Source organism: Hippopotamus amphibius, chromosome 2 (genome assembly GCF_030028045.1).
Source record: "Hippopotamus amphibius kiboko isolate mHipAmp2 chromosome 2, mHipAmp2.hap2, whole genome shotgun sequence".
NCBI lineage: Eukaryota > Metazoa > Chordata > Mammalia > Artiodactyla > Hippopotamidae > Hippopotamus > Hippopotamus amphibius.
Window position 1 is genome coordinate 185,289,358 of NC_080187.1, and position 18,038 is coordinate 185,307,395.

The 18,038-nt window shown below is 43.0% G+C and overlaps 2 protein-coding genes across 29 annotated transcripts in view; both read left to right on the forward strand.

Annotated features, from left to right (window-relative positions):
* MGA (MAX dimerization protein MGA) overlaps positions 1-4,363 on the forward strand; it is a 166,690-nt gene extending 162,327 nt beyond the window's left edge. For all 23 annotated transcript variants that reach the window (XM_057721775.1, XM_057721766.1, XM_057721769.1 and 20 more), the window contains one exon: positions 578-4,363. In XM_057721775.1, the coding sequence (XP_057577758.1) occupies positions 578-1,842 (1,265 nt within the window). In that variant the 3' untranslated portion in view covers positions 1,843-4,363. The remainder of the gene's footprint in view (positions 1-577) is intronic.
* Positions 4,364-8,201: 3,838 nt separating this feature from the next.
* Positions 8,202-18,038, forward strand: part of MAPKBP1 (mitogen-activated protein kinase binding protein 1) — a 47,296-nt gene continuing 37,459 nt past the window's right edge. For 4 of the 6 annotated variants that reach the window (XM_057721807.1, XM_057721804.1, XM_057721805.1 and 1 more), the window contains exon 1: positions 8,202-9,106. In XM_057721807.1, coding sequence (XP_057577790.1) covers positions 8,990-9,106 — 117 coding nt within the window. In that variant the 5' untranslated portion in view covers positions 8,202-8,989. The remainder of the gene's footprint in view (positions 9,107-18,038) is intronic. The other 2 variants (XM_057721802.1, XM_057721808.1) reach the window with 2 other exon arrangements.

Here is an 18,038-nt window from a genome sequence, read left to right on the forward strand (position 1 = left end):
AATTTTGTGTTGTACTCAGAGATGGTGCACTCCCACATTACCAACACCCTCAGTTTGATACAGTTTGAGCACCCTGCCTTTGGGGGATAAAGAGTTGAGTTGAAAAGGAAATTTAACTTTGATGATTTAGGTTTTAGGCATCTGAATTTCTATTAAGGTAAAAGGGTATCCTTACCAATACTAATATTGTTAAACCCAAGCTGGAGGAGTCATCCCTTCTTACTGTGCTGCCTCTAGGGCTTCATCTTTCTCTCAGAGTAGCAGTTACTTGGGTGAACAGGATCAAGGTACATGTCTGCCTCAGGATAAAAAAATAAACTTGAGGAGCATTTCTATAAAATAATTAAATAGAACTTTTATTAATGATAGAATATCACAGTGTCTTTGGTTAGATTTTACCTATTTTCTTGTTAGGCTAAGTCCATAATTTGAAAAACTAGTATTTCCTTTCATCTTCTTGATAAAAGTAGACTGGTGAAATTCTAACTTTAGCCTCTTTGAGGTGGTCATTGGGTATGAATGAGAGAGAGTACTTACCATTGTAGATATAAATGAGTTTTTTTTTTTTCTCCCACAGAAAATGACGACTTATTTATGATGCCAAGAATTGTTAATGTGACATCATTGGCAACGGAGGGAGGTTTGGTAGACATGAGTGGCAGCAAATACCCTCATGAAGTTCCTGATGGCAAGCCAGCTGACCACCTGAAAAACACTGTCAGGAATGAAGATAACTCCTGTGAAGATTTGGGTAGAATCTCTTCCAGAGGCAACCATAGAGATGTCAGAATGGCATTGGGTACAACACAGGTTTATCTGTCAAATAAAGATTCTGGTTTTCCACAAATAGTTGATGTTTCCAGTGTGCAAGAAGCACCCAAAAAGATTTCTGGTGATACGAGAGGGATTCAGCATAAATGGAAAGAGAGTGAATCAAGACGGGAGAGACTGAAGACAAAGGAGTCTCCATTTCATAAATTAAAGATGAAAGACCTCAAAGACTCAAGCATAGAGATGGAATTGAGAAAGGTAGCATCAGCTATAGAGGAAGCAGCACTGGATCCCAGCGAACTGCTAACTAATATGGAAGATGAGGATGATACTGATGAGACACTGACGTCTCTGCTCAATGAAATTGCCTTTCTTAATCAGCAGTTAAATGATGACTCTGTTAGCCTGGCTGAACTGCCCAGCTCTATGGATACAGAGTTCCCAGGGGATGCTCGACGGGCTTTTATCAGTAAGCTTCCTCCTGTGAACAGAGCAGCTTTCCAGGTTGGCCACTTGGGAACTGGTTTGAAAGAATTGCCTGATGTACAAGGGGAGAATGACTCTGTCAGCCCCCTCCTCTTGCACTTGGAAGATGATGACTTTTCTGAGAATGAAAAACAACTTGCAGAACCAGCCTCTGAGCCAGATGTCCTTAAGATTGTTATTGATTCTGAGATAAAGGATTCTCTCGTTTCCCACAGGAAAGCCAGTGATGAAGGGAAGAGTACTTCTGGCATCCCTGCAGAACCTGAAAGTGTGTCCTCACCCCCCATCCTACACATGAAGGCTGGCCTAGAAAACAGCAGCACAGATACTTTGTGGAGGCCGATGCCAAAGTTGGCACCTCTGGGTTTAAAAGTAGCTAATCCTTCCAGTGATGCAGATGGTCAGAGTCTCAAGGTGATGCCTTGTTTGGCACCTGTAGCTGCCAAAGTTGGGTCAGTTGGACACAAAATGAACTTAACAGGGAATGACCAGGAATGCCGGGAGAGCAAGGTGATGCCTACATTGGCACCTGTTGTGGCCAAACTGGGCAACTCTGGGGCCTCACCAAGTTCTGCAGGGAAATGAACTTATTTGTCCTCAGGCAGAAGCCAGGCTGTGAGGGGAAACCTCCTTTCTCTGCAGGCACCTGTTGATTTGTGTCATGGAACTGTGATCCTTGACTTTGATGTGGTGGATAATGGTAGAGAAAGGGGGTAGGGTGCTGACCTCGGTATAAGAAATTACTACTATGAAATTCTGATCATGTTAAAATGTGTTACCTCACTTGTGGTGCTGGGTCTCCTCATCCTGTCTAAGAAGATGCGATCCATTACTGAACATGAGGTGCCCCTCTTACCCAAGGAATTCATAACAAGACTCTAGGTCCATAGTGGTTCCTAGTTCTTCCCTCCCCAGAGTAAAAGCTGCTTGAGACTTTGGGTTTGCTATGGACTGAACCTTAGTTGATAACTGTTGTTTAAGTTGTTTAAATCTAAAGTCCAAGGAATGTGATGCACTTGTGCAAAGGGATCCAGAAGAGATAGTTTTTAGTTGGTGTTTCAAGAGTAGGGGGAGAGAGGATGGGTACCATGGAATACCAAAGTGAAGGACTTAGTGTCATTCAACAAAATTTTCTCTTCTTTCACATCCCAAGCTTCCATTCCCTCACCTTTTCAATCAGAATTGTAAATCTAAGCCTTCTGGTAAAGTAGGAATGCTTTAAGAAACAAAACAAAACAAAACTTTTATTACTAAGGTAATCATTTTGAGATGTTAAAATTATTAATTCTCCCTTATTGTCTTTGGGCATTGAGAAGACCATTTCATAGTACCAAGAATTTTACCTGGACTATATATTTTGGAGGTAGGCATAGAGGGAGCCCTCCCCCTTTCACAAATCACATCACTCAAGAGAAAGCTAAAATGAAAAGCATTCCCTCCCCATACCAGAGACAGTGGCCAAAATAAAAGCTGTGGGGCTGGTTATTTCCCAAATCAGACCAGCCTCCTGGTGCTTGAAGGTTTCGTTCACTATTACCTGCACAGGATGTAAAGAAAAGAAAAGTCACAGTAGGCACTCTTTACCAGGGAAATAAGGCAGTATTTGAATCACAAGATATATTTTTTATTATCTGCTACCATGGATTCAGTGATCTGTAGAGCTTTTTCACTCATCAGCTGTCAGGGTGTGAAGGACTGACAGCCTGTAAAGATAAAGATATTTATATTTTTGTACAGTTGTTTTCATAGATTTCTCAAAGGCTGAAGTTTTCAACCTAGAAGATGAGATTTGTATTGAGTATAGAAATGATGTTTCCTATCTAGTTTGTAAATAATCATGGTGCACTTGAGGGGTCTCTTGGAAACTCCTGGGGGCAAGAATCACTATTCTGAAAATGTATAGACCGGGATTTAGCTGCTGCATTTTGCCTTTCTTAAATAATTATATTTTGGAATGTAACCCCTGTTCTGTCTTCATTGACAGGATTTGCTTGTGTTGTGAAACACTAACACAAGAGCTTCCAGTGCCTGGGCTGTGCCTAGGTAATGCTGTTTCTTCTACATCCCCTGCCTTCTTTATCCCAAATCCCACTCAGCATATCTTCAGAACTAGGTTGTGAAACCAACTTTGGAATGGTCCTAGCCAGTGAATTATTACCTCCTTGGTTGGTTCCCTTTCTAGTAACTCTGGTAATAAACAGATTGAAAAGCGTGGGGAATTTTCCTCTGCAAATTGCAGTGGGAACAAATTCTTTGTTGGTTTTGTGCTCCTTGCCTTTCTAGACCTCCTCATCAGCATTCAGCCTTCCCACCGCTAAAGGTTACTGAAGAAGCTTGAAGTAGGTAATGCGTGCCCCTCAGCTTCTCATTATCCCCCCCACTTCTCTTTACCCAGGAGATCTCATGCAATGCCTTAGCCAAGGAGTCCAGCACCTGTCTTCCCTGCTAATAATTGTCCTTGGAGATGCTAGTAGTTTAATCCAGGTATAGCAGTTCCCCATTGTTTCTTTGCTTGTCTTGTCCTCGCATTTCCTCCTGACTTCCCATGGCTCTTGTAGCTTTTGAGGGTCAGCCAAGGAGCAGGCAAGTAAGCGAGTAATCCTCAGGAAAAGAAGGACCATTCTGCTTCTGAACACTGTTCCCTTTTTTAGAAGAAAGTAGACAAATAGGTAATACTCATTTCTTGATGGGAAGATATTTGACTCTTTATGAGAGATGTACAAAGATAGAAATGAGAGATGATCCCAGGTGTTCAAGGAAGGCTGCAGATGTCATTACAAAACCCCCAAGATAATGGTGTTTTTAAGACCTCTTAGAACTAGGAAGTTGTTAGGGGTAATTTGAGGAGGGCTCAGTCTTCGGAACAATTCTGCAGTCTTGATAGAAATCTAAAATCTCCAAAAACTCCTACCCTTTAACCTTACCCCAGGAGAAACTGATCTATGAAAGTTATATGTGTGATTATGAAAGATGTAGTTGAGTGAGGAGTTGAGGAATTGGGAGGATAGTGAGTTCTCACCCTAACTGTAAGAAGCATGATCTCAGTAGACCAATAATTCACCTTTTTATACATCTGTAAATAAATGGAATGTTTTTAAGAATATAATTATGTCAGATTTAGCTTTTTCTTTTATATACTAAATATATATCTTTCTTTTTCTGCTTTTGAAAAATGACTATTTTTTTAGAAACCCAAGAACAGAAGAAGTTTGGTGAGTGGAAGGGAGAATGTATAAACTTGAAATAAATCAGTTATAATAATTAAAGCAGGACTTGGCGTTGGGAGGTTTGTGCTGAGTTGGAGTAGACAGTTCTAATGCCCTGAGACATGTTTGGGAGAGGTGCCACTGAAGGAGTTTAATCACAGGAATTCCTTACTGTTTTCAGAGTTTCTGACTTGCCATTTGGGGGAGGTTTTTGGTGTTCTAATCTTTGTAATGTGTTTTACGTGGAGACTTTGAAATTTCGTACAACTTGATGGCAACTATTTGTCTCAAGAATTCATTCTGCGGTGAAGAATGGCTAGCCTCATAGTACCAGTGTGTGCAGGGTGTAACATACCTGTTATCCTGGGGAATAACAGGATATAAACATAGTCTTAGCAGCTAAGGACAGTAGATGTTCTTAAAGCAAGCTGTATGTTAACTAGTATTACAGTTTACAAAAATTTTTTATTAAAGGAGTCCTTTAGACATTGAACAACTCTAAGGTCACTAACAGATCAAGTCCAGTTATATAAACTTCATACAAATTACTGTGTGTAACCCCCCCCCCCCCCAGAACTATAATGAAATTCTTAACAACAGGCCCTTCTATAGCAAGCTTGAAAATGTTTTGAACATGGAAGTAAGGCAGACAATCCATACATTATTTGGAGCAGGGTTTAGTCGTATAGATAGTTTTTCCCCCTAATTATACTAGTTGAGATACTGAAATGGAAATGTCAGGTGAATTGACAGGTAAATGCACTTTGAAGATGGGTCTGAAAAATGTTGACCCTTATTCCTCACTCTCAGAAGATTAAAAAAAAATGCACAAAGGCACAGAGTAGGCACATTTGAAGATACTTTTATAGAGAATGATTGAGAACCAAGAATCAGAATACATTTCTTGCACAGAATTGTCAGTTTTTAAGAAAATGTTTGTAAGGGCATCAGTACTTCATGTTATTGTGTTATCTTTAATGAAATTTTACATGAACATGAATTGCTGGATGCACAGAAAATTAAAGCTGAAGTATATAGACTTAATGCCATTTGGAGAAAAAAAAGTCAAAATGCGTTTTTGAAATTAGAGGGAAATAATTTGATATATACAACTTTTGAACTGAGGCATAATTGTAGTATATTAAATATGACTGAACTGCTCTACAAAGATACGTTAAGTGTTGAGTAATAGTGATGGAGGTTTGTGTGGAGGGTGAGAGGCTAAACCATGGGATGAGTTGGAATTCTGGAGGCAAATCTAAGCTCTACTAAATTCTATCATTGTAAACTGCTGTTAGATTTTGTTAAATAGGAAAGCAGTCTTGGAAGCATTGCTTTGAGATCCGTTTCCAACTGCAAACATTGGTCTCAGCTGTCCCACAGTGCCTTGCATGTAAAGGTGCTCAATAAATATTTGAATGGATGAGCAAATGTTTACTCTAGCCTGTTAGTTTTCCAGGATCTTATAATTGCACCTATCTGTATGTTAAGCCTAGGGTGAATTAAAAAATCTGATGTAATGAGCATCGTGAAAACAGACAATTGTATACACCTTTCTTAGACATCCAGAATTTCCTAGACATCTACAATATGACAACCACGTATACATATTGAAGACATAGACAAGCAGAATAAAAAGTGAAATAGCACATGAACAGTGAAATACGTATGTAAGGGTCAGCCGCATTTTGGAGGGTGGGATAGCAATTATTTAATTTGGAGGAAAGGGAATAATGCTTCTGTTAACTTTGGGTTTGGGATTATTTTCTGAGCCTACAGCCTATTCCCATATTGGCACTTAGAAAGGCCACATGGTACATATCCTAGATGATAAAGGTTGAGCTAAACTAAACTAAATTGTGAAGAATTAAAAATATGTGATTTTGGTCCTGTACCGAAAGTATCCAGATTCTAGACTTGAGAAATCTTTTCATTGTATTGTTCTCAGTTGTTTTTCACCTAGATCACCTTAGGCAACGAAAGCAGGAGCTTGTATTGTCTCTGCAACTTCAGCTTCAGATGGGAGTAATTTGGGTAACATTTTTTCTAAGAGGATAAACCAAAGTAGCTTTGGACAGGAAATGACCAGTGACATTTTGTAAACCCATTTCCTGACCAAGAGTGGTTAGGTAAGTGAGAAAACCACTAGTGGACACAAAAATGAGCTGGAGAGAATCAGGAACAACTCTGGTGGGTGGAGATGGTAGTTGCTAGGGAATGCAGCACACAAGCAAGGACACCAGGTGGCACCCTTTATTAATAGCAGTGTCTTATTGGTCTCCGCCCCATGGAGGTAAAATCACAGACTAGTTAGGAGTTGAAGGAACCAACCCCCTTTTTCATACTGTCATGGCTGATGACCCTTGCCTCCTCCAGATTTGAAAATGTGAAAATCCCATTTTATGTTTCATTACATCTGCAGTAATACATGGTTGAAGGGAAGAAAACTTCATGCGTCTGGTACCTATTGCCAGTTGATCTTCCCAGGAGGTGACTTCTCTGATCTTTGTGTTAACTCGTTAGCTTTACAGTTCTCATTTTTAATACCTGCTGCAGTACACACAGCATATACACACAAGTATATACCTGTTTTGCCACTTGGCTGTACAAGACCCACTCACAGCAATGGGTTTTAGGAGTCCTTCCTTCCAGCTAACATGTCGTCTGCCCCGGGGTTCCAAGAAGCTGGATCGGATGAAAGGAATCAGTATACTATTCTCTGGAGCCCAAATGTTTCGGGCATAGGTTAATTTTTTTGTAAGGTAATTTTTCTAAATACCAATATGGCAGAAAGGCTCCTAGAAAAAAGGCTGAAGCACTTATGAAATAATATGTAAAGGTATCTGTGCACGCTCTGCCATTTCCCCCCAACCCCCCTCCCCCCCCGCCAAACCCCGCCGCCGCCCATCAGCCAGGAAAACTATACCACTGAATCTAGTGACAGCAAGCTGGGCAGTGATCTCGCCAAAGTAACTGCTAGGGAAAAGGTTTCAGGAGTAAATTTGGACAGGAACATGGAAAATAATATCTGGAGCAACAAAGTCCTGGTTAACTCTGGATGAGAACGCGATAGAACACTGGAAGCTAAAGAAACCATGAAATAAATGCGATTCATAGGCACATTGACCTGACACCGCCCCGCTCCGCGCGCCTAAAGCTCTATTTTAGGCTATCAGCTCCCTCCCCTTTCTTCCACCACGGCCAATCAGGTTGCCTAGTTCAATACACTTCGCAGGGATCGAAAGTTACTCAGCAGAGTCATTAGCACGTAGCTCAACGCGCCAAACAGACGGCGAGCAGAAACTACCCTAACCACTTGAAATCCCAGCGCTTGGGAACAGGCGTTATGGCTGTACTCCAGCCTTGTAATTCCGAGCTGGAGTCAGTTTCAGCTCTTGTCCTTCGGGCCTATCAAATGCCAACCGTAGCACCCTGGGGGCGTGGCTACCGTCTTGCCGGGGCTCTGGGAAGTACACTTCTCTGGGGGACCAGGCCTGATAATACCATAAAAGGTTTGGTTTTCTCAATTCTGAGGCCGTGTTCTGCCGACCTTCCTCTAGAAAAGACACACGCGACTACACTGTGCGGAATCCGCGGTTCGCAAGTCCGCAGCCTTCTACTTCCTAGGCCCTTTCATTGGCTCCGCCCCCATACGCCGCACTCGTCCACTCTGGGAACGCCCCCCTGCGTGGAGACGGCTGCCCCTCGCCTCCGCTCCTCCTACCCAGCCCGTAGCTGAGCCCAGGCGGTAGTTCGCGTTTTGAGCCGCTCGTGCCACCATAGTTGCTGCTGCCGCTGCAGCCGCGGAGCTGAAATCGCTGAGCGCGATGCCGGAGGGCGCTGAGAGCCGGGCGGCCCCCGCGCCCCGGGGCTGGTGAGGCTGAGCCCGAGCGGGGGCGCTGGCGAGTAGCTGGGGCTTCTGAGGGAGCGGAAAGGGAAAGGTTTAGGGCTCCTGCGGCGGGCCGAGAGCGAGCTCAGGAGGGTCGTGGGTGGGGGAGGGAGGCTCCCGTGGCAGAACGGGGTGCAGGGCCACAACGAGCCCCGCCGCTCTGAGTGTCCCTGCGGCCGCCAGCGCAGGTGCTCAGGACCCCTTTGGGACTCCTCGGTGGCCTCGGCGGCCTCCTCCTTTGGACACTGCAGTTGCCATGAGAATAGTTGGGAATTAACGGGAATCAGACCAGCCACTAGCCCTTTTAGGGCCCATCCCATCCTTTCCGTTGAACGCCTCTGGCAGGTGTGGGACTGGCATTTCCTCGCAGCTCGGGCTTTTTAACCCCCTTTTCATGAGTCTGTCCTTAAGGCGTTGTGAGAAACCGCTCAGGGCTTGAAGGTGGGGATGGGGCAAAGGGAGAGGGCAGTACCTAGAGGTAAGAGCTGTAGACACGGCTAGGAGGAAGGTAAGGTGGCCTCTGCCATCTCAGGTCAGTGAAAGGGCATACTGGAAGGTCCTGTGGAGTGGGAAAGCAGTGCCGCTGTTGAGACAAATCCCAAGATTGGGCCAGAAACTGTCCAGGGGCCTCATCATCATGATGGCTGTGGAAGGGTCAACCATTACCAGCCGGATCAAGAACCTTCTGCGATCCCCATCCATCAAATTACGCAGGAGTAAAGCAGGAAACCGGCGGGAGGACCTCAGCTCCAAGGTGAGTCCTGGTCTTGGGAGCCACCCCTGTGCTCCCCTCCCCTCCTCTGCTCCATGTACGTCTTTTACCTTACTCTTTCTTGGGAAAGAGGGGAACTGGAAGCTCATGTTAGCGCTGAAGGACCAAGTGTGCCGGTCTCTGCCCCTCAAGAAAGCAATGATTTAGTTTTGGGTTAAAGGGAAAAGAGCAGCAGGGGTGAGCATACTGAGAGTCATCCATGAAAAGAGAAGAACATGAGGAAGGCAACTTGGGTTCAATTGTGGCCTCACTACAAACTAAGTCTGCTTGGGGAAGCCAGTTGACATGTTATGACTCAGTTTTCCTTCTTGGAAGATGGTAGTGGGACCACATATCCTGTGAAGGGCCAAGCTGCCACTAAGGTAGCCACAAGTGTTAGTGTCACAGCTGGGGTTAAGACAGTGGTATCAGAAAGAAATATGCTAAAACACCTAGTTGGGGAAATTGGCTTGGTAAATGCTCTTCCCTGAGGTCAAAACAAATTTGTCTGTGCAAGAGACGTGAATTGTTTTAACTGGAGTTTCTTGGCTTTTTAGGAATGATAACATGCAAGGGGCCAAGTATCTGCCAGCCAAGCATTGTGATTTGCCCTTGAACATTGCTTATCTCATTTGCTGTATCCCACCTTGTGCAGAAGTTCCTCAGAGACCAAGTCCCTTTTCACCCCCTCACTTGTTTGGGTGTAGGTGTTTATGCTTTCTTCAACTTTGTAGAGCCCCACAAGTTTGGGAGTACAAAAGTAGACTGAATTTAGTTAATCCCTGAGGGAACCTGGGACCTTGTTCCCACAGGATCAGATTAGACTTTTGTGTCATATTAACAGCCTGTAAACACAGTAGTCTGGGTGGTGCAGGATTGCTACAGGGAGAGGCATTTGAGACAGCAGCATTTTATTGCCTTGGCCATATCTCTTTAGAGATGAGTGAGTGAACCCAGTGGGAAATGATCTAGAATGCTAACGTACAGCATGGCAGAGTTCTGGGAAGACAACTCGGATCCCTCTCCCTTAGCAGAACCTTACTTGGATTTGGTCATAAGGCGAACGCCTTTCCTGTGAATTTCATTCAGCAGGAATCAAAATTGGCCACCAGGTTGCATGGCTGTGGAGATAGTGACTTTTCCAAGGACCCTTGTTAGTCATTGTTCATGGTCACCAGAGGCAGGAGCCTGAAATACAGGCAGCATCTTAGGTTTGGCTCTGTTCACTTGTTTGTTGTGTTGGGTCATTCTTAGTGCTGTGAGCTCTCGTATTCTTGGCTGGTAACTTGGCAATGACCAGCACTATTAGAGCCATCTTCTCATATCTTTGGCCTCTTTTTCTGACCAAGAATGGTATAGGTAATAGAAATGTATGATGGGAGTTTAGTCTTCAGTATTAATACTTACTGTAATTTTGGTCTGGAATCCGGACAGTACTGTCACCATTCTTTAAAATTTACCATGTCATTCATCATTAATGCATTCAACAGACATTTATTGTGTGCCTATTATGTGTAGAATCAGCAATGAATAAAACATTATCCTTACCATCAAAGAGCTTGTGGCTAGTCAGACATGTAAACAAATCATTACAACATGGTGTGGTAAGTGTTGTCCTAGAGGTATGTGTAAAGGTGCTAATGGCAGCATAGGGGAGGGGACCTAAATCAGCTTAGGGGGATTAGAAAAACACAGCGGGAGGGATGCTTGAATTGTGAGTTCTGAGGCAAGAGAAGGGGAGACCTCTCCAGGAAAACACTGAGAAGGGGAATCCTTGGCATCACCACTTAACATCCCTGCTTCAAACAGGAATTCCGAGCTTCAGACTGCTTTAAATGGCTTTGTTTGTCCTAGAGCTGTGAATGAAGGAAATACTTAGCTGAGGTTGAATGACCCTTGAATAGTCTGACAGGGCAAGAGTGCTGGTGCATGTCTTTAGCACCCAAAAGTAATAGCTGCCTTTGTGTGCCTTGGCCCTTGCAGGTGCCTGACTCCCCACACTCCTTATTGAAGATTCTCTACCTGAGTTGATTCTAAAAGCCTGCCTTGTGGTAACCAACATTAAGAGCAGGTATACAAGGCTTTGTGAGCTGCTCTAATGTGTGGTAGCTGTGGAAACAGTCAGAGAGCTTGTGATTCATGGATAACGAACTCTGAAACAAAATTTGAAGACCAGAAGACATATGCCTTTTGTGGAGGGTGGGGGCAAAGAAGGAAGTGACAGAGGGCCTTTATGCAGCTCTTACCTCATATGGCTTGCTGCTTTGAATCATAACTGTTCCTTCTATCTAAAGGCGCCTTTTCACCAAATTCTCCGCTTATTTTTAGATCCAACTCTGTATTTACTGGAGCCACAGGGCCTTCTCTGACTAGCCCTACTACCTTGGAACCAATCTCTGATTGTTCTTTTATGTATGTCTCCATTTCCTAAGGTCAGGGCCATGTTCTTTTTCTCCTTTATAAGACGCTGTTTCGAGCAGTGTAAGCAGTGCACTAAGTACTGAAAGATGTCGAATACGGTGGGGATAAATTTGAAATTCCAGAAGAATAGCGATTGATCGGAAGGAGTTTGTGACCTCTTTAGAAGAGAAATCAAAATTGGGAAGAATAAAATGTTGAAAAAGAAATTAAAAAAAAAGAAATAGACATAGCCTATGTAGCTGTGAGGGGCATTAGAGAGAAGGGGAAGTACATATATGCAGAAGGTAGTGCTCATTAAAGGCTTTTTAATTCAGGAGAGACCGAGTTAAAAATATGGTTAAAATATGGTTAAAAGTCAAAGTGAGAGCCAGTGGAGGTGGAGATGTAAGTTATGAGAGAGAGCAGGTGAGAGCTGGGATTTTTATTAAACTTTCTCTAAGGGAAGGAAGGAAGTCTCTGCAGTGTAATAGAATTGGAAAAGAGTCGTTTGAGGTTTTAGGCCAGATCTGCCGAATCTTGATGAAGTGTAACTCAAAGTTATCAGTTGTAAACACCCTTCAACTTCAAATCCTGTGCAACTGTCAGTTCTTTCTCTCATCTCAGTTGAACTGTGTTTTCCTTAAGAAGCAAATGTGTGTGCTCTTGGTGGCTAACCCTCCCCCTCTTTTCTTAAAGTTTCTGAAAGATTTTTATGTGGAAGGAGCTGGGTTGTTTTTCATTTTAACAAAGGACAGAAATGGACTGAAGCCAAGCAGGCAAAATTTAAGTTAGGGATACAAAAGGATCGCCTGTGCTGGAGGGTTAGGTTTTGAAAAAGTGAGTGAGTGAGGTTTTGAAACCTTCTTTGTTATTAACAGCCATTCATCCAATCTGAGTTATAGATTATCCCTTTGGAAACAATGGGCAACATACTGCAACTTTCTTCCAGTTTTTCAGTTTTTATGAATATAAATCTAATTTATCATCCTGCACATCCCCTCCCCCTGCCCTGCCATTTCTTCCCCCAGTGTTTCTCCTGCCTGATTATATGGTGGTGCTTTGAGCCTTGTAATATGTGGTGGTAAGAAGAATTTGTGTAGGTGAGTTTCATAGAGAAGAAAAAACTGGCCGTAATCTAATTTTAGCTTTTGATTAGTGTTCGAGCCCACATATTAGTATTGAGACTTTATTCTGCCTGTTTGGTAGTGAGGAGTCATATTCATTTTCAAAGCATTTGTGGATCACTGGGTCTAGCTTGATGGCACTCACCTTGGGGGAGAGGTCAGGAGGGCAGTAAAACATCAGAATGCCTGTGCAACTTTTAAAAAAATACACATTCCTGGGCCCTATCCTATCTATGTGGAATCAGAACCTCTGGGGGTAGAGTCTGTTAGTTGTATATATATTAAGTTCCAGCAAAAGCCCACTGTTGGGTTATGAACCCTTGGATTACATGCTAGGACCCTGAAATGTATTGGCTTCATACCCAAGTCCTCATTGAGGCTTCTTAAGACTGTATAAAGCTAGCCCAGTAAGTATACTCTTCTCCTTGAGTAATTTTTTAAATCTCCATTGTGTCTTCTAAACTAATTGCTCTGTTAACCTGCTGTATCAGGGATAGATGTGAGAGAAGTGCCCTGTTGTAGGGTCAGATGTAAGGAGCTGATCATTGCCTTACTAAGACAGATCAGCAGGAATTTCCCTTGGGGGCAGAAATAGGAAACTTTGTGATAATACCCCTGAGTCCTGGCCAGTTTTTTTTATCACCATTCCACTACCCACTGCCCTTGGGACTCATAGCAACCAAGAGTTTTTAGTGTTTAATACATACTCTCTGGGCTCCCCACCTAGAACAGACCACTGAGAGTAGAGGCTCCTGTGGCCAGCAGCGCCGCCCCTCACCTGTCTTTGTGAGTGAATTTGGGCAGGTACTTGTTGAGTTTTCTATCTCTGATATATTCTTCAGTTAAGGCTTGTGAGGTGTCTTGAGCTCCTCAGAACAGCTGGTGTACAGTGAAAAGTGTGAGGTGTTCTGGTCTTGTTCCTTTGATCTCCATTTCCTTTTCCTTCCGGTGCCTGCAGCTGCCCTCAGCCTTCAAAGTAAGTCTCACTGGAGGGAGAGGATTCTTCTTTCTGCAGCCCAGCACCTCTTGCTTTGCTGTCTAAAATAGCCCAGCCTCTTCAGGCTTTAAGTTGTCTTACAAAGCCTCCCCTCATCTACTTGGCCTCACTCATTTCAGAGTCTACCAGCACTGCTGCTTTCCAAGTTTCTTTTCCATCTCTCAGCTTGTAATTTAGGGCGAGTTTCCCCCATTGGATCTGTTTGAGTCACTGTCTTATTTCTTGCTGGTATTTTGAGTGTCTTTGGGGCCACTGGTGTTTCTCTGACTTTACTTCTCTTTTCCATTTGTTATCTGTGTGTTTTTATTTCTTGACTAATGAAAAAACATTCATAGAAATGAGGCTTCAGCCTGATATCTATAACCTCTCTGTCAACCCCCTGAGTCTCAAATTGAACTTGTGGCAGTTATCACTGCCCCTTTGTTTGGAAAACAGTCTAGGGCTTGAAATTTGGGACTATGTTTATTCAAACTAAGCTTCTCTGGGAACATGGTCTGTCCCACTGTTGTTCTCAGAATATCTGTTGGTTTTTACTTCATGTCCAGACTGCTGTGTTGGTAGGAAAAAAAGCTACAGTGTTTTCTGTGGGATTTGTTATATTATGCATCACATTCCCGCTGCTACAAGCTAAGCCTTTCCTCTGGGCTCTGTTGTTTAATGCAGGACAGGGCCAGGCTTCTATCAACTTTCTTTTACATCAGTTCTCAGTAAAGGTGTGGAGTGAGAGCTGCGCACCTGTTTGGAAGTTTACTGAATCAAATTCACATTGTAGATTTTACTTTAACTTCTGTTACCTCTTTTTAAAAAGAAAAGGGAGGGGGAGGGCAAGAAATAAAGTGAGTGTGACAGATTGGGCAGTGTAGATCTTTGGGGTTGGTATTTTTGGTTGTTCAGATTTTCCAAATCTTGGTTTCCTTCCTCCTGACAGTTGTATCAGCAAGTCCACAGTGCTTCTTAATTGGCCACAGCATTTTCCTCTGGTTTTGAAGGACGCTTACAGAGGAATAAATTCACAATACGGATATCTCCTCTTAGACTTCTGGGGAGTGAGTTCCACCCTGTCTCATTTTATCACAGAGAATGTGTGTAATGCTTTGTGTGTTTCTTCCCTAGTCTATAAAACAATCTCTCTTTTTTAGGTTAGATTTTTAAGTTTATATACCTTATCTCTCCCCCTAAACCTGGAATGGAGCTAAAGATACTTTCCCTTCCCTCTCCTTTCATTCATAGTTGAGATTTAGATATACTGGAAGATCTTGGAACAACACTTTGTGAAACAACATAGCTGTTTTGTTGGTTTTTCTTCCCCCACTTTGTCACATTCTCCTTTGGAGGAATCCTGAGAAGGAATTCCTCAAGTTCTTCTGGGTTTGAACATTGCTTCTCACTCATGCTGCACTAAGTTTCTGACTTCCAGACATCCCTTTCCTCTATCTTTGCTTCCCCTGCTCCTTTAGTGGTGTTTCTGGTCATTTCCCTGTGAGTTCAGCTGATCCATTAAAGGTGCTTGCACTTAAAACAAAACTTTAAAAAATTGTGAAATATAACAGACATTGAAAAGTTTATGAAATATAATAATATAACCTTGTATTGTGAATAATTATAAAATGATTGTTCGTGTAACCACCTGCCAAGTCAAGAAATAGAGCACTGCCAAGGTGTTGGGTAGTTTCTGAAGGATGTGTTGCTAATGGTGTCGTTAAGGTGAGATGAGATTTTTGTCTAATGTAATTAAGATGATTTTATTGTTAAAAATTAAAATACCCAAGGACTTGATCTTAACTATTTGTCCTTTTACTTTTCAAGTTTCTTCTTTTCCCAACCACTATAGATTTGTGCCATTCAGCATTTCCAGGTAGTATGCTTACTGAAACCACCCCTTTCCAGCCTTTATTATCAGTACTTCCTGTCTTTATCTTACAAGAATAATGCTAGAAATAATAATATTTGTAGTGGTAATAATGGCTAACATTTATTGAGTTTTTTTGCTGCATACTGTGCTAAGTGTGTACACATATTATCTCATCTACATTTCACACCACCCTACTGTAAGTACTGTTACTATCCCCATTGTGTAAATGAGGAAACTGATGCTAGGAGAGGAGGTTATATAGCCAGTAGATGACTGAGCTTAGGTTCAAATCTTGGCTATCTTAACTCCAAAGCCTGCTCTTAATCTTTATCCTGTAGTCCCCCAGGGAGTCTTCATGTGCAAAACATAACACTGAGCACAGAAGTGTGCCCAGTATTGCTGTAGCCAAGAGTCACATCTACGATCAGCTTAGAAAAGTGCAGTACCTTAAAAAATATACTTTTCCTCCAACACTCCTCATAAAAGTTAATTTAATGGGCTTCTTAGAATGTTATTTAGAACCATTATTCAGTAACCTTTGTCCCTCTGCATCTTTGCTCCTCTTCCTACTCCCAGCTCTAGGTTTCCCAAATTGTATCCCAACTTCTCATCCTTTGGTCCCGTTAGGAACTGTACAACTTGTGGTTCTGTGGGTATGTGAAGGTCAAGTTGACAGGGCACAGCTGTGTGGTTCCAGTTGATCATAAGCCACAAGCAGTTGCTGCTTCTCTCTTGGGGCTGGAACGAGGTGGGGGAGTGAAGTGGAGACCAACAGATGCCTTGGTTGTTTTTGTGTGTGGGTATCATGAGGCTTGAAACTGTTCTGCTCTTAGTTGGTGGTAGATTGTGTAGCTCACACTCCTGACTGCTTGCTGGTGCCACCTACCTCAAATCTCTCCCTCTTCACCCCTGTTCTCCACCTCTTTGTTACCTCTGTGGCTGTCCCAGCCACACTGACCTGGTCTTTGAAGCTGTGGAGACTCGCTGAGTTGAAATGCCTATTTTTTGTGAAAGAAACTGGATCTAAAATACCTTGTGCCAGGGCTGACCTGGATGATGACACTTGGGGTTCAGTGAACATGAAAATGAGCAAAAATGAGGTCGTTTGCCCACCTGACTGTTTGGCTGGGTGGGCTTCAGGGTGGCTAAGTTCGTTGAGCAAACAAGTGCCTTGCCTCACCTCATCTCAAACTTGTATTATTTTGATTTATTTCCTCAAATAGGCAACAGGGATAACATTATGGGCGCAAAAGCATGGAATCTTAATGCATGCTTCCTGCAGCGGCCGCAGTTAGTGCTGAGGAGAGGAAGCCCCAAGCTAGTTTGTGATCATGGGGGAGGAGCTTGGAGCATGCTCGGAAGCCTTGCCTCTTGCCATCACTCAGCTACTGCCTAGAGAAAAGCAAGCAGCTGCTTGTCAGGACTAAACATGCAACAGGCAGGCTGCAGGCTTGCCTCCGGTACCTGACACTATTGGTCAGCTTCTGTTTGGGAAAGCACAGTATCTTTGCACACCATGATGGTTTTCATATAACATAATAACCTGCTGCTGACTTTTCTAAACCTGGCCTTCCTCCTTATGATGTCCTTCCTTTCCCCAGGCTGCTTTGGTCTCCCTTGTGAGGCCTCCGTAGCAGCTGTGGTAGAGACTTTACCTCATAGTTGGCTAGTGAACAGGTTTCTCTGAGTTAAGGTGTAGACAGATTAGTGGGTGGGGGCAAGAGGCCAGTGGTCCTGTTAAAATGCAGGTTAAGATTCAGACCCAGAGACTCTGCATTACTACCAGGCTCTCAAGTGACACCCATGCTGCTCTTCCTTGGGCTATACTTGAAGTAGCCATGCTGTTGTGTGTGTGTGAGTGTGTCTGTGTGTGCGCGCACGCGCCCATTGTATAGTAGGGGCTGGTGGGACAGCCTCTTACTTCTGAGGGAACTGGTTTCTCTCTCATTTGTAAAATTGGAATACTGATGGCTTTCTCCCAGGGCTGTTGTGAGGATTAAATGAACGTGAAGGCACATTGTAAGGTCTAAATAAGTTTATAGCTATTACGGGGTTGCTAATATTATCAGGGTCCATAGATTTCTAGAATATCCAGGAATTTTCTTCTGATTTGCTGGCAAGATTTTATTCCTTCAAGTTTCCATTTGTGAGAAGTCCTCTTTTGCAGGTTCAGACTCTTCTGTTCCAGCATTGAATCATCCTCCCTAGGCAGCTTTTTATTGTGACTTATCTTCAGCACCTTTTTCTTGCCAATATTAACTTGTATCAACTATAACTAATGACCAAAAGAAAGGCTTAGCAAATATTCTTTTGATACTAACTACTGTGTAATTTATTTCAGGGCTATGTATATAATTTGGGGGAATTAAAAAAGTCAAGCTAATGAATCAGGAGTGGGGGGCATCCTAATTTACTGTGTCTGGAAATCACTGGAGTAACAAGCATGCTTTTTAACAGTCGTAGCTTCAATAGAAATAAATATAACTTTTTTCTTCTTTTGGGGCTAATTCATTATATTGGGAAGTAATTTGGGAAGTGAATAAGTCTTAGAACTTCTTTTCA